At 50.8% G+C, this 12,401-nt stretch overlaps 1 protein-coding gene across 4 annotated transcripts in view; it reads left to right on the top strand.

The window, feature by feature from the left end:
* LOC142922999 (ribonuclease inhibitor-like) overlaps positions 1 to 12,003 on the top strand; it is a 35,594-nt gene extending 23,591 nt beyond the window's left edge. For 2 of the 4 annotated variants that reach the window (XM_076063934.1, XM_076063932.1), the window contains exon 10: positions 8,696 to 10,680. Coding sequence is in view for 2 of the 4 variants with exons in the window: in XM_076063932.1 (XP_075920047.1) it covers positions 8,696 to 8,732 (37 nt within the window). In the remaining 2 variants the exon portion in view is untranslated. The other 2 variants (XM_076063930.1, XM_076063933.1) reach the window with 2 other exon arrangements.
* The last annotated feature ends 398 nt before the right edge of the window (positions 12,004 to 12,401 follow it).

The raw sequence follows: 12,401 nt of genomic DNA, 5'->3' as shown, positions 1-12,401 counted from the left end.
ACTCTACGCAGACGTTTCTTTACAGAAAGTGACGGGGGGGGGGAGCTCCATGTGGAGTGACGTCATCCGCTCATGATTATTGAGGGAGTAGGGGCGGGGTCCACATGAGTGACGTCATCCACTCATGATTATTGATGGTGGGGAGCTCCATGTAGAATGACGTCATCCGCTCTTGATTATTAACGAGGGAGTGGGGGGGCGTGGTCCACATGAGTGACATCATCACCTCATGATTATTGATGAGGGGGGAAGCTCCATGTGGAGTGACGTCATCCGCTCATGATTATTGATGAGGGAGTTGCGTCGTGCGCGTGACTTCACTCCACATGCCGCACCCCCCGTCATTTAGAAGGTCGAGCGGAAATATATATATTTTTCGCAAATTCACTTTAAATTAGACGTTTCTTTTTTTAAAGTGAATTTTATGATAAATTATACGCAGCTCAAAGTGGATTTGGGGTCTTTATTTTTTTCTTCAGCACTTTAAACAAAAGGTAAGTCTAATTTATGCTTCTACATTTTGGTTAAATAGACATTTCTCGGTGATTTTCCAGATATTGTACTGCAATCCAATTTATTGGAACCCCAGCAACCGAAAGCAAAAGAGAGCAGTGAATTAGAACCAATTTAAGGTCAGTTATATACAGTGCTACAGTGAAATGCAGTGAAGTGTTACTGGTAGGAACCTCTGGTTACACCAGCCAACAGGGGATTATTGTTTCCGTCTGTCCGTCGTGCATCCAAAAATGGGAGGGGTGGGGCTGGGTGGAGAGGGGAGGGTGGTGAGGGGCTGAGTGGGGAAGGGCTGGGTGGGGCTGGGCTGGGCGGGGAGGGTGGGGCTGGGCTGGGCGGGGAGGGTGGGGCTGGGCGGGGAGGGTGGGGCTGGGCGGGGAGGGTGGGGCTGGGCGGGGAGGGTGGGGCTGGGCGGGGAGGGTGGGGCTGGGCGGGGAGGGTGGGGCTGGGCGGGGAGGGTGGGGCTGGGCGGGGAGGGTGGGGCTGGGCGGGGAGGGTGGGGCTGGGCCGGGAGGGTGGGGCTGGGCCGGGAGGGTGGGGCTGGGCCGGGAGGGTGGGGCTGGGCCGGGAGGGTGGGGCTGGGCCGGGAGGGTGGGGCTGGGCCGGGAGGGTGGGGCTGGGCCGGGAGGGTGGGGCTGGGCCGGGAGGGTGGGGCTGGGCCGGGAGGGTGGGGCTGGGCCGGGAGGGTGGGGCTGGGCCGGGAGGGTGGGGCTGGGCCGGGAGGGTGGGGCTGGGCCGGGAGGGTGGGGCTGGGCCGGGAGGGTGGGGCTGGGCCGGGAGGGTGGGGCTGGGCCGGGAGGGTGGGGCTGGGCCGGGAGGGTGGGGCTGGGCGGGGAGGGTGGGGCTGGGCGGGGAGGGTGGGGCTGGGCGGGGAGGGTGGGGCTGGGCGGGGAGGGTGGGGCTGGGCGGGGAGGGTGGGGCTGGGCGGGGAGGGTGGGGCTGGGCGGGGAGGGTGGGGCTGGGCGGGGAGGGTGGGGCTGGGCGGGGAGGGTGGGGCTGGGCGGGGAGGGTGGGGCTGGGCGGGGAGGGTGGGGCTGGGCGGGGAGGGTGGGGTTTGGCGGGGAGGGTGGGGCTGGGCGGGGAGGGTGGGGCTGGGCGGGGAGGGTGGGGCTGGGCGGGGAGGGTGGGGCTGGGCGGGGAGGGTGGGGCTGGGCGGGGAGGGTGGGGCTGGGCGGGGAGGGTGGGGCTGGGCGGGGAGGGTGGGGCTGGGCGGGGAGGGTGGGGCTGGGCGGGGAGGGTGGGGCTGGGCGGGGAGGGTGGGGCTGGGCGGGGAGGGTGGGGCTGGGCGGGGAGGGTGGGGCTGGGCGGGGAGGGTGGGGCTGGGCGGGGAGGGTGGGGCTGGGCGGGGAGGGTGGGGCTGGGCGGGGAGGGTGGGGCTGGGCGGGGAGGGTGGGGCTGGGCGGGGAGGGTGGGGCTGGGCGGGGAGGGTGGGGCTGGGCGGGGAGGGTGGGGCTGGGCGGGGAGGGTGGGGCTGGGCGGGGAGGGTGGGGCTGGGCGGGGAGGGTGGGGCTGGGCGGGGAGGGTGGGGCTGGGCGGGGAGGGTGGGGCTGGGCGGGGAGGGTGGGGCGAGAGACGTGTTTCACCCGAAGCTCCTGGCCTTACCTCTAAAACTTTATTTTTCTCACCTTTTTTTGGGATGTAATTTCATCAACAGTAAGTGTCTCGCTTTATACACAATTTGTGATCAGATTGTTTGTTTGTTTAGACTTCCTTCGTCCTTCTTTCTTTGTTCTTTTCTGTTTTCACTGTTCAGGGCGCGGCTGCGCTCTCTGCAGTGTACAGGTGTCTTTGTTATCCGCACAATCCTCCTTTTATTTAATAGTTGATTTCATACTCACGCTTTTCTTTGTTTTTATTTCGATTTTGAGTTCCTTTGTTCCTCAAGCAATTTTAGAATTTTGTGGTTTTTCGTGTTTTTTTCCGTTCCTTTGTCTCGTGTGCTTCCACGTGTTACACACACGTGTTAGCACTGTACCACACCGGCCGGTGTGAGTGCAGTGCTAACATCCCCTTTAGACCCCTCTTGTTTTGTGCTACGAGCGTGTTTACATTTATTTTTATTGGTGTGCTTAAGTAATTTTACCCTCTCCAGGGGAGCTTTGGGTGGACAGCAGTAATAGTAATTAAGAGAAGGTGGTCATAACACAGGTTTGACCATCTTTATATACATTTTTATATAAATTTTTTCGTTTCTTGTTGTTATTTTGTTAATTTTTTTCTTGGCTTTAGAAAATAGAGAGGTTTGCTTTAGTGGTTGTGTGTGACATCTCACACGAGTGAAGATGTCCACTCGACCCGCAACATCGTACGCGAAAGCTACCGCGCCTACGCAAGGCCGGTCTCTGGGGCCTGCAAAGCGCCCACAGCAGCCGCAGCTGAAGCCTCCACGCGAGGCTGGGATCCGCTGCCCGGCTTCCACCGATGTCCCGCTCGAAGTCTACGTGGAAGCGCTGAGCGCCATTGTGCCTGGAGGCTCGATAAAGTATGCCTCCAAGGTGAGCGGAAGGATGGTTTTCTTCATGGAGTCCGAAAAGGTGGCAAATGCCGCCATGGAGAAGGGGCTGACGGTTGACAATTGGCACCTCACCTTAGAGCCACTGTCATCGCCATCAGTACGTGTAATCATATCCAACGCCCCCCCCCCTCCCCCTACATTCCCGATAAAGACATCCAAGATAACCTGGCTAAGTTGGGCACGCTGACTTCCAACCTACAGCGTGTGCCTTTGGGCCTCAAAAATCCTTCCTCGTGGCATGTCTTGTCTTTTAGAAGACAGGTCTACATGCTGGTGCCCAATGGGCAGCTTGAGGAGGGCTCCTTTGTGGTCATGCATGGAGGAAGGGCCCATAGGATGTTTTACTGCAGGGACGTGCTAAAATGCAACCTATGCAAAGCAGAGGGGTATATTAAAAACACTGCCCAAAGACAGCAAATGCCCAATCCAACAGTGAGGCAACGGTGGAAAATGGTGCTAAAGAAGCACACCCAACAAGTGACTCAGGAGAGGGTCCCTCACCACGGAGATCACCCGAGATGGCGGTAGACCCCACTCCAACAGCAGCTACTTCCGTGGAGACTGAAGCTCAGCCAGCCACCCAGCCATCATTGACAGCCGGACCTCTGAAGAGGAAATTTATGGAGGATTCAGCTTCGTTGTCTCCAGAGCCAAGTGGGGATGAGGTCAGTCCCTTTAAAGATCTCCCAGGGTTGGAGTCTGACATCGCACCAACGCCTGGGGGAGATGCGGAGAGCACTGGTGGCAAGGACGGGGTCTTCACCATCCCAGATGCCCCTAGAGGTGGGACACGCACAGGGAAGAAGCCCCATGCAGGAACCAAGCTCAAGCGCAGGACGCCTGAAGAAAATCTGGAGCCTGAAATAGAAGCGGGGGAAAACGCAATCTGTGCAGTGACGGAGGAAACAAGTGAAGAGGGCCACATTTCAGACCTCGACGACGCGCCCAGTGAGGCGGCCGAGGGCTGCCAGGAAACGCGAGCGGCCAAGAGCACGGAGGAGCCCAAACAGGACCCAACTGCCCAAACTACGCGGGGTGACCAGGACGAGGATGATGGAGGGCCAATCAGTGGAGGGGCAAGTGGCATCACCCAATAAAGCATCGACGAAGGATACCACGACGACTGAAAATCCTCAAAGCCTGGGGGCTCAGGGGGGAAGCCAAGAAGAGGAATTTGAAGAAACCCTCAGCACAGGGAGTTCAGTGAACCTGACATCTGCTGAGCTGACTGAAGGGGCACCAATATTCTCACAGTCAGAGCTATGGACCTTTTTAGATGAAGTCCATGGCTCAGAAGAACGAGTGACTGCAGCTCTGTCAAGGTGGCGAAATGTGGAGGCAATTATAGCCTCCCTATTCCATGTTGAACAGGATTTCAAGAGACATGGAAAGTCATCATCTGGGAAGGAAAGGAAGAGGATCAGGTATTTCCTGAGGCAAATAACTACGTGGACACTTAATGCTGCGGATAGCTGCAATTAATATAAATGGGTGTAGAGGTCCACTCAAGAGACACTTTGCGCGTTTTCTCGCAAAAGAACACAAGGCATCAGTGCTCTTTGTGCAGGAGACGCATCTTACAACCAGCGAGGATGATAAATGGGAAACAGAATGGAAAGGTGATTTGTTTTTCAGTCACCTTACTCATTATTCTTCAGGAGTTGCAACGTTATTTGCACCAGGGTTTACACCCACTATAGTTAACCAGGTTGAGGTGGTACCAGGAAGAGCCCTCGACGTAACGATCAAACTTGATGACATTTCTGTCCACCTCATAAACATCTATACCCCCATCAATGATGCGGAAAAACTTATTTTTTTCAATGAGTTACAGGACCATCTCAAAAACATCCCGAATGACGACTGTGATTTTGGGAGGAGATTTCAACTGTACACTCGATGTCCTCGACCGCACTGGCACCGAGCTGTGTAAAAGCGGTGTCCTGAATACCTTGCGGCATGTGTCCACATGTACAGTCTTGTAGATGTGTGGCGGACGCAACATCCAAAGCAGCGAGGTTTCACCTTTACGAGAACCCGAGCTGACAGAACACTGTCACATCTCAAAAGACCTTGAAAATAGTAAAGTGTCGTCCAGTATTCAGGCGGCACCACTGGCCGATCATCGCCTAATACTACTTGAAATGAAAATACGAGGGGTCCCAAGGGGATCGGCATACTGGCATTTCAATAATGCCCTTTTGCAAGACACCCACCTTCACTGGTCTTTTTGGGGTCTTCTGGGTACAGTGGCAGAGAAATAAAGATCGGTTTAATAGCTTAGCACAATGGTGGAACATAGGGAAAGTACACATCAAAAAACTGTGTCAGTTGTACGCCTGGGGAAACACAACAAATATTGACCGATAAATTTGTGAGCTGGAGAACAGGGTCCATATTTTAGAGCAAAGGCGGAAGATTGGGGACGATCCAGGCCTGCTGCAGGAATATGTGGAAACCCTAGAATGTCTAAAAGGGTTGCAGAAAGAAAAGGCAAAAGGGGCATTTGAACGCTCTCGTTTTAAAGATACCCTTGATATAGACTCCAGCTCGACACTTTTCTTCTCATTGGGGAAGCAGAATGGTAGACGCAAAGCCATGGAGCATTTATTTGATGACAAGGGGGTCCTTGTTTCAAACAATAATCAGATAGCTACAACAATAGCACAGTGCTATGAAAATCTCTTCTCTCCAGAGCATATATCCACAGTGGCCCAGAATGAAATCTGGAAGGACCTGCCTACTTTGAGTGAAGAAGACAGGGACCTTCTAGAAGAAGAGGTCGAACAACGCGACCTGGACATGGCAGTGAGTGCCCTGGCCAGGAACAAATCCCCAGGGATTGATGGGCTGACAGGGGAGTTTTATCACCATTTTTGGCACGCCATACGTAAAGACTACAAAGCTGTGCTGGATGAAGCAGTGGAGACCAACATGATGCCTCAGTCCTGGAGGAGAGCCGTGCTCACACTGATTCCGAAAAAGGGCGACCTCAGACACCTTAAAAATTGGCGTCCACTCTCAGTGCTGAGCACGGACTATAAGATTCTCGCGAAAGCTGCATCTGCAAGGCTTAAGAGGGTGTTGGCTAAGATTATTGCTGATGATCAGGCATACACTGTTCCAGGGAGGACCATCCATGATGGGATTTTCCTGGTCAGAGATTTGATCAGTCTGTCGGAGCATTTGAACTTTCCACTTGCCTTTCTCTCCCTTGATCAAGAGAAAGCCTTTGACAGGGTTGATCACCAGTATCTTCTTGGCACTCTGAAAGCGTTTGGTTTTGGGACCCGCTTCATAGGATTGATTAGTCTGCTGTACAACATGGCCCAGTGTCTGGTTAAAGTTAATGGCGGACTAATTGCTCCTATAGATTTCAGAAGAGGTATCATTCAAGGCTGTCCTATGTCAGGACAGCTCTACACCCTCGTCGTGGAGCCTTTTCTGCATTTACTCCGACGCCAACTCACCGGATTGACTCTAAAGGAGCCCAGTATGACAGTGACCCTCACAGCGTATGACGATGACGTTCTCTTCTTACTGAGTTTTGACGACATCGAACGGCTGCACGAGTGCCAAGAGGTTTCCTCCCCGTGTGCGGCCTCCTCCAGGATGAACTGTGAGAAGTGCAGTGGGCTGCTTGTTGGGAAGTGGGACGAAGCGCGGTTCCCTGAGTTGGCCAAAACAATAACGTGGAGCAAAGAGCGTCTGCACCATCTCGGCGTACTCCTGGGGCCAGGAGAAAAACCACTGCAGGAAAATTGGGATTTCCTGGAAGAGAAGGTGAGGAAACGACTGGAGCCATGGGGGCACCTGTGCAAGTCTCTCACGTTTAGAGGGGAAACCCTGATGGTGAACCAGTTGGTTGCATCCACCTTGTAGCACCGCTTCTTTTCCCTCACTCCATCCGCATACCTGATAGCAAAACTTCAAAGAATGATAGCTGCCTTCTTCTGGTCGCAGAGGAAGCACCGTGTGGCTGCTGGTATCTTGGCCTTGCCACTGCGGGAGGGCGGGCAAGGTCTGGTGTGTGTACGGAGCCAACTCTCTACCTTTCGTCTACAAGCCATACAGAGCTTTCTCTACACGGCCCCATCACCCATGTGGTGTTCCACAGCATCTTTTTTTCTGAATGACCTCGGCCTTCAGTGCAGCAAGCAGCTCTTCTTTATGGACATTGAAGGTATTCCACTCGCACAGATTCCCCACTTCTACAGGAGTATCCTACATACCTGGGGTTCCCTTGTCACCGCTCGACTGAATACACCCCAGTCAGCATCAGAATTCGCTCACGAGCCACTGTTACAGAACCCCAACATGGCACTACCCTCTCTTGTGGGCCCTGCCATGGAAAAACGCATGGTGGACGCACGTCTCACGAGGGTGGGCGATTTAGTGAAACCAGGCATGGAGGGGCAGTGGCTTCTCTTTACCGAGATAACTGCAATGAACAAGATGCACTCAGTGAGACTCGCTGCAAAACTTGTGAATGAGGTATGAAGGTCCTTCTCAACAGCAGTGGGAAGCGCGCCTGCTGTGAGTGTTGGCGACGAGTCAGCCGGCGGTGGTCCAGTGCCACCAAAACTGAATGTCGTCCCAGCACGGGAGCACACTCACCTCTCTTCCTCACAGCAGCACGGGGGGCACACATCGGGGAATGGCCAGGAGGGGTGCTTCTCAGGTGTAGACCGGAAAAAGCTGTAGGCCCAAATGGTCGATTTCCACCAACAAATAATGTCACGTAAAGGCTACGCTTGGAGGGACACGATGCCCTGCAGTGATCGCTTGAGGCCTCATTGGGAGCTGTTTTACTCAAATCCATCATACAAGCGCCACGGTGATCTTGGCTGGAGCATTGCCCATGGGACTGTGACCACGAAACACATTCCTGACACTTTTCACAGACACATCCTGAATGCGGATTCTGTGGTGAGCTCGAAAGAGTGGCGTATCAATACGTACGCTGCAAAAGCCTAGACTCACTCTATAAGCTGTTACGAAATATTCTACTGAAATTCAATCTTCATTTCTCACCCACAATTCTTATGTTTGGATATAGGGGGCACGAGGGTACCAAGGATATCGAGGGGTTGACGAACTTCATCATGAACAACGCCAAACTGGCCATCTATAGGGCCAGGAAATGCGCAATTGAAGGAAGCGGTTTCCCGAGCCACTGCCGCATCTTCAAGGCCCTGGTTTCTGCCAGAATTTGGCTGGAATTTCGGTACGCTCAGTTGACGGGGGGTGTCGCATCTTTCTCGATGCATTGGGCTACCGAGGGCGCTTTGCGTAATGTGACGAATGCAGGGGATCTGGTGATGGGGTTTTAAGGCTGAATTTTTGTTTTGCTGGTGTTTATGAACACAGTAGCATACAATGGGATTAATGTTACACGGTAAATCCCTGTTATATCTTTTATTTAAAAAAGGGGCACATAAGTAAACAAAAAAGACAAAAAAGACGACATGATGAACGAAGCAAAGTGCCGAAAGACCGAGCATCTTTCTGTTTCTTCTGATCGTTAAAGAAAACAAGAGGGAGGGAGGGTGGGGCTGGGGAGGGAGGGAGGGAGGGTGGGGCTGGGCGGGGAGGGGGTCACCCCGTGGTGCCCTTATAAAACTCAACGTTTAACCTACTCATGTCGGCTTGTGCCCGCCCTCACAGTCGGGCATATTTGCGGAATACACCACGACGCCGTTGACCCTGGCCATTGACCGAGCAAGCCAACGTTCCTACCAGCTCCCTCCGCAGGAATGTGTTTTATGGCATACTTTTGTGCACTATTCACTGCCATTCAATTAACACAATATACAATTATACTCTGCTCATTTTTGTTCATAAATATTACAGCTTCCGTCCTAGGATGGGCAAAGAAGCTAGTAGCATAATGTTGTGTTTTAACATCTATTATAACTTTCTTTTTTATGCACTCATCAATTAAGTTATTAACCACACTTATGACAACGCTTCTAACCACTTAAATAATAATACAATTACAATTGTCACTACCGACTCTAGCCAATAATATTGTTTCAAACTATATTATGTTAATACAGTAGATCATCGATTATCAAGCAGCATCGGGAGGAAGGGGGTGCTGGATTTTCAATAACACCAGATAATTGCGTCATTATTTAAAACAACTTATTTTTGCAGGTTCTTGAATACGATTATGTTTATAGGTGCTCTGTATATATTTAATATTTTAAATAGCTTACGATATGAAAATCGCTTAAATAAATATACAAATAAACTAAATAAATATCCTGCTGTAAAAAGTTACCATTTACTGTACCGCACTCACCACTCCAATATCGATGACTCTGCATGCAGTGATGTGCGTACGACGCTCGTGTTCAACAACTTGTGTTTGACAACAACGACTTGTGTTTGACAACAACGACTTGTGTTTGACAACTACTTGTGTTTGACAAGGACTTGTGTTTGAGGACAACGACTTCTGTTTGACAACAACCTGTGTTTGACAACCACAACTTGTGTTTGACAACAACTTGTGTTTGACAACAATGACTTGTGTTTGACAACTTGTGTTTGACAACAACGACTTGTGTTTGACAACAACTTGTGTTTGACAAGGACTTGTGTTTGAGGACAACGACTTCTGTTTGACAACAACCTGTGTTTGACAACCACAACTTGTGTTTGACAACCACAACTTGTGTTTGACAACAACATCTTGTGTTTGACAATCGTCAGACTGATGCAGCCTTCAGATCAGTGCTCTGGCAAACGCCGAATTGCACGCAATTTTCGCCAAATCGCACTGTATATTTACTGTTTCTATGACTAGTTATTAGTCATGAAAAAAGTATATGCGTGCAGTATTTTCATTGTTTAAGTTGTATGTAGCGTGTGATGTACTGTATATATTATTTGACACTGAAATAAAGGATAGCTACTTGTTTTGTCACGCACATGGCGCCGATCGCCGGACTGGTACAGCCTTTTGAGTGGTTTTACCGGTTTCACTGGATGTTGGAAGCCAGATAGGCACTCTTTGCATATAATCGATGGTCGTCTGTGTTTAACGTCATGGATTACAATTAAGAATGTAATATCATGAATGGCTGCAATCTTGGCATTAATTGCCCACCCAAACTTTACATTAGATAACACCACAACCTGACCGTTATTAAAGACATAAAGTCACCAATGGCTCTTATACGCCAGCCCTATACATTTAAACATTATTTTAACCTTGCCCAATATACAGTTTAAACCAGCCTTTGCCTTGTGATGGCTAGCGTGGACATCTGTGAAAAGAGCTTTATAGATTTTCGGATTTTCTATTAATAAATATTCAGATTTAGATTCTGGCTCCTCTGCCTGTATCTAGTGGCCTTTCATAGACCAGCGTGATGCTTAATACAATATATTGCAGAGGCAGACCTCGCCAAATGCGGTGGGTTACGTTCCTGTAAAATGCCGTTTTGGACAGCCGCATTAAACAATTAATAGACAAATAGGGTTGCGTTCCTTGGTACGAAATGATTACTCCCTCCCTCTGTTTAGCTGATTATACGAGATTTCCACCCTTATTGTACTAAAAGATGTTGAGTTGCTCTCCATTTCTTGTGGGTGTGTACACGCTTTATTTTCCAGTTTCACCCCACTCAGTTCCTCTTCTTTCCCTGTAGTCTGATAGGCTGCTCACTGAAGGACAAATCGATCCCAGCTCTCCATGACATCATAATCACCAACAAAGCATTGAGGGAGCTCAGGTAAGTTATGCTGCTCGTGTCTCATACGCGCTCTGATTGTTGCTACAGACAAAACAACTTTGATTCGTCATTAACACTGTTGCCTTAGCAGAATAAAACATTGAAAAGACAACGTTTTGGGCAATAGACCTTGATAGCATGTTTGTGTGCTATGAGAGCCATTGCCAGAAGTGTGGGGTGGGTAGTGGAGTGTATTCCAGTCCATTTAATATTCTCTTTGGTTCTTTCGGTAAAGTCACGTAGAAAATAAAATCAAATAATAATATAATAAACGTTTCGATTGCAACACAAGCAACCGTCATCAGATAAACCACCGCACATAACCACAGGCGTTATAGGCAGCAGAGCTAAGTTGCGGGCAACAGACTGCAGTGTGCAGCACAATCCACCCTTGAACTATTCTACGATCCTAGATCTGCAGTCTCTGCCATCACAGACCTGCACTGACCCGCGTGGTAAAGTATGGTGAAGCAGCTCTAATAGCATGAGGAGACCTTAATCCAGAGTGGTTGTTGTGGGCTGCATGGGTCTCGAACGGTGCGGAGCTGCCCGAGTCTCCGTGTGAACCCGTGTCAGCGTGAGCCTCTCTCTGTGCTGCAGGGTGGAGTGCAATGACTTCAGTGAGGAGGGGAAGCAGGAGCTGAGGAGCAAATGGACTCCCAGAGAAGGCCTGCGTTTGTAGATTTAAGCGGAGAGGCGACGCTGGCGCTGCAACAGATGGAGCTGCCCCACGCACGACTCGCACAGCAGCCCGGTGCATTTCACCTCAAGAGCTCCTGTCACCGGCACCGACTCTGAGCCTGACTGAGACGACAATGAGCGGGGAGCTTTCTCTCTGTGAACCCCACACGAAGCCAAGGGTGAACGCGGCTCCGAGATTCTGATGAGCGTGGTGATTCCGATGATGTGTAACTGTATTTATGAATGTTGTGTAGGGAATCGATGTTGGGGCTCGTGGGGGAGGGGTGGCAGGGGGAATGCGGAGGGTTGCGGGGCAGGGGGTGATTTTCAATGGTCTGGCAGCTCACCTGTTACATCACGTAGCTAAAAACATTTTCATAAATGTTGCATTTGTCACAATGCCATACACACCATACAAATCGTACACCTAATATGTTTTCCTCATAACTTGCCCATTGCTTTCATATTCATTCTTGTGTCAACTCACGTTAAAATATCTTCTTTGTTATTGTGTGAACTCACGTTCAAATACACAATTTTTTTAAAATATCACCTTCCTATTATTACATTACTTATTTTCACTTACAGCGTTTGTGACTGCAGGATTTCATATTATTTGCCGCCTGGGTAAAACTGCATGGCCGGGAGTCGGAGCCATTCCCTCTACACCTTCGGGTGCGACAGGCATGTCCTCTGGCTCCCACATTAATTTACATCTATTTTTACCACGTACTTCCTGAAGCCTTCTATCTGCTACAGCTACAATTAGAGGCAGATCAATGCCCAGGTGTGGTCAAGGGATTTCTCCCTATTGCTCAACCATGTTACATTTGCCGATCTGGTAATTGCTGCTTGCTCAGAGGAGGAGTTGGAGGTGCTGCTGCTGAACCTTGAGCTTTCCTGCTAAGAGGTGGAGCCTTATCATCAGCCCCACCAAAACTAAGCTC

Source organism: Petromyzon marinus, unplaced genomic scaffold (genome assembly GCF_048934315.1).
Source record: "Petromyzon marinus isolate PM22_M1 ecotype Great Lakes invasive population unplaced genomic scaffold, UKy_Petmar_22M1.pri1.0 PM_Scaffold_24, whole genome shotgun sequence".
NCBI lineage: Eukaryota > Metazoa > Chordata > Hyperoartia > Petromyzontiformes > Petromyzontidae > Petromyzon > Petromyzon marinus.
Note: the sequence above shows the minus strand (reverse complement) of the source record. Positions and strands in the feature narration are given on the sequence as shown.